Raw genomic sequence first — 3,121 nt, forward strand, 5'->3', positions numbered from 1 at the left:
TATAGAAGGCGGTGCTCCAGCATGGCCGCAGTCAAATAACTGAAACAAGTAGAAGGAAAGGATATATGTGTGCGTGTGTTTGTGTTTGTTCCCCACAACCGCTTGACAACTGGTGTTGGTTTGTTTACGTCCCCGTAAATTTAGCGGTTCGGCAATAATAACTACCCCGATAGAGTAAGTTCCAGAGGTTGAAAAACTTGCTGGGTCTCAGCCCCAGCTTGGCCACAATCCAAAGACTGAAACAAATGAAAGATAAAATCAATGTCGATTAATAATAATTATATATATATACATACATACATACATACATACATGCATACCGCTTTGCCGTTTACTCTCTTTCCCTCTCTCTGTTTGCCTTTCTTCTTCTTCCTCTCTCTTTATCAATGACTATTTCACTTTTCCTATCCCTCTCTCTCTATGTCCGTTTTTCTTCTCCTTTCTCTCACTCTGCCAATGTCTATCTTCCTTTTCCTTTTCATCTTTCTCGCTGTCTTCTTTTTTCCCCTCTGTCTCTCTCTCTATATATTTTTGTCTTCCTTCTATCCCTCTCTCTTTCCCGCTCTGTCTTTCCGTCTCACCCTCTCTCCGATTACAATTCCATTTTTACGACAGTGAATTATCTCCCCTTACCTACCTCTTCGTCGTCCAGACCAGTTTGTGGCAGCCAGTCATCTAACATGACGTAGAGAAGAGACACAGCGAAGCCACCCCAGACTTAAAACAAAAACTTCTGCTGTTTCACCCTCAAAAACCAACCAACAAAAAAGGACACCAACATATCGAGAAACTTGTCGGATATCCAGAGAAAGGCATCTATGGGTGGGTGTCCATTCGAAAGAGGAGCGGCTGATGATGGTGGTGGTCGTCTGCTGCAGCTAAACTGGGATTTCGTTTTGTGTTCGGTTTAAGAAGGAAAAAATAACTAAATTTATTCCTCTCTCTCCCTTTTCTCCTTCTTTCTTTTCTTTCTCCCTCTCTATCTCTCTTCCCCTCTTTTTCTTCTCTCTCTCTCTCCTTACTGTTTCGTTTTATCCTTTCTCTTCCTCCCTCTCTTTTCCTTTCTGTTCTGTTTCCTTTTTCTTTTCTTCCTCTCTCTCTCTCTTTTGTGTCCCTTTCTTTTCTCTCCCTCGCTCTCTTCTTTATCCTCTTTCTTTCTCCCTCCCTCGCTCTCCTGTATCCCTATCTTTTTCTTCCCCATTTAGTATCTCTTTCTCTTCCACTCTCTCTCCCTCTCTGTTCCGTATCTCTTCTTTACCCACACAACACACACAAAAGACTAACAATAACATCACACCCCATCATCATCATCATTATCATCATCACAAGCAAATCAAACAACACACCACCACCACCATCACCACCACCAACAACAACACTACTGTTACAGCAAGCACCAACACCACATCCCCTACCTGTACCGTCATCAACACCACAGCTACCACCAAATCTACATTATTAACCACTGCTACACCGCCACACACATTATAACCATTCACTAGCCCCCTGATTCTCTCTTGACCCTTACTACCACTACGTTACAACCGCCAACACATCAGTACTTCCAACTATATCCCCAACACTACCACCACCACCACTACAAACAACTACCATAACACTATCGACAAAGCATCACTACTTATACCACTAACACCCCTACTGCACCACCATTGACTACCACCAATACATCAGCATACTACTTGTGACCTCACCGCTACCAACTACCACCAAAAGACCAACACCTCCCCCGCTCCCATTAACGACCACCATCACCACCTCGACCACCACCTCCGACTCCTCCGCCATCACCACCATCAAACTTCTACTTTAATGAAAATATGGCAGATTTTTTGAAATCTGCTTTTGGTTATTTAAGTGGAAGTACTCCTGGTCGTGAAGACAATGACTTCGTCGGACAAAGTGTTGAACTCGGACAACAAAAACTCCGAGTTAAGAGTGTCATCGCTGAAGGTAAGTCCCTTAAACCACATTAATTATACACACACACACACACACATGCATGCACACATATAGAGCTGTGTTGTCAGCATTAAAGGCACATGGGCAAATCAAAGCATAGGGCTCTTTCGTATTTATTTATTGACAGCAATCCATAGCATGTGTTAATCAGAAATGGGCCCCCAGACCCATAAGAGCCCTGGGTAATTTGCCCAGTGCCCTTGTTTTAAGACGACACTATATATATATATATATATATATACATATTTATGTACCCCTTTTCTTTTTCCTGATGAAGGACTAGTGTCCAAAATGTTAAGGACACTTACCTACAAGCACTATTCTTATAACATTAAAACTTGTGCCTCTTATATTTTGTCAAGTTGTTGCTCTTACATCACACACACACATACACACACACACACATGTATGTATGTCTGTTTATCTATTTATGTGTCTATGTAATAATTATTTGTTGAAATACGAATTCTTACTTGGAGGAAAAAATGGTTGGCTATGACTTCAGACTGGACCGATGGTTGCTAGTGAGCTGAGACTTCGAAGTAACTATTTCGGCCATTTCCTTTGTAAATGTTGATAAATATGCTACTCTGCTTAAAAGTATTGAGTGATCCTTCAATTTAATTCAGTATTTGTATATATGTATGTAGTGTGTGCATATATATCTGTATAGATGTATATATATATACATCTATATATATGCGTATGATGTACATATTTGTATGTATGCTGTGCATATGTGTGTGTGTATATATATATATATATATATATATATATATATATATATATATATATATATATAAGCACATGTAGATCTGCGTATACACACACACACACATATATATATATATACATACACACACACATACATACACTCACACATTTGTTATATACACACAGCTATTTATTTTCATTTCTGTGAATATATAGGTACATAGAGATGTAAACATTTATGAACATATATATATATATATATATATATATATATGTGCGTGTGTGTGTATATATATATATGTACATGTGTGTGTATATATATGAACATGTGTGAATGTGTATACATATATGTATGTATGTGTGTGTGTGTATATATGTACATTTGTGTGTATGTATGTATATATATATATATATATATATATATATA

At 38.5% G+C, this 3,121-nt stretch overlaps 1 protein-coding gene across 1 annotated transcript in view; it reads left to right on the forward strand.

The window, feature by feature from the left end:
* Window positions 1-639: 639 nt before the first annotated feature.
* Window positions 640-3,121, forward strand: part of LOC106876583 (cyclin-G-associated kinase-like) — a 108,248-nt gene continuing 105,766 nt past the window's right edge. The window contains exon 1 of the mRNA XM_052977740.1: window positions 640-1,971. Coding sequence (XP_052833700.1) covers window positions 1,839-1,971 — 133 coding nt within the window. The 5' untranslated portion in view covers window positions 640-1,838. The remainder of the gene's footprint in view (window positions 1,972-3,121) is intronic.

The sequence above is a fragment of the Octopus bimaculoides genome, chromosome 28 (assembly GCF_001194135.2).
Source record: "Octopus bimaculoides isolate UCB-OBI-ISO-001 chromosome 28, ASM119413v2, whole genome shotgun sequence".
Taxonomy (NCBI): Eukaryota; Metazoa; Mollusca; class Cephalopoda; order Octopoda; family Octopodidae; genus Octopus; species Octopus bimaculoides.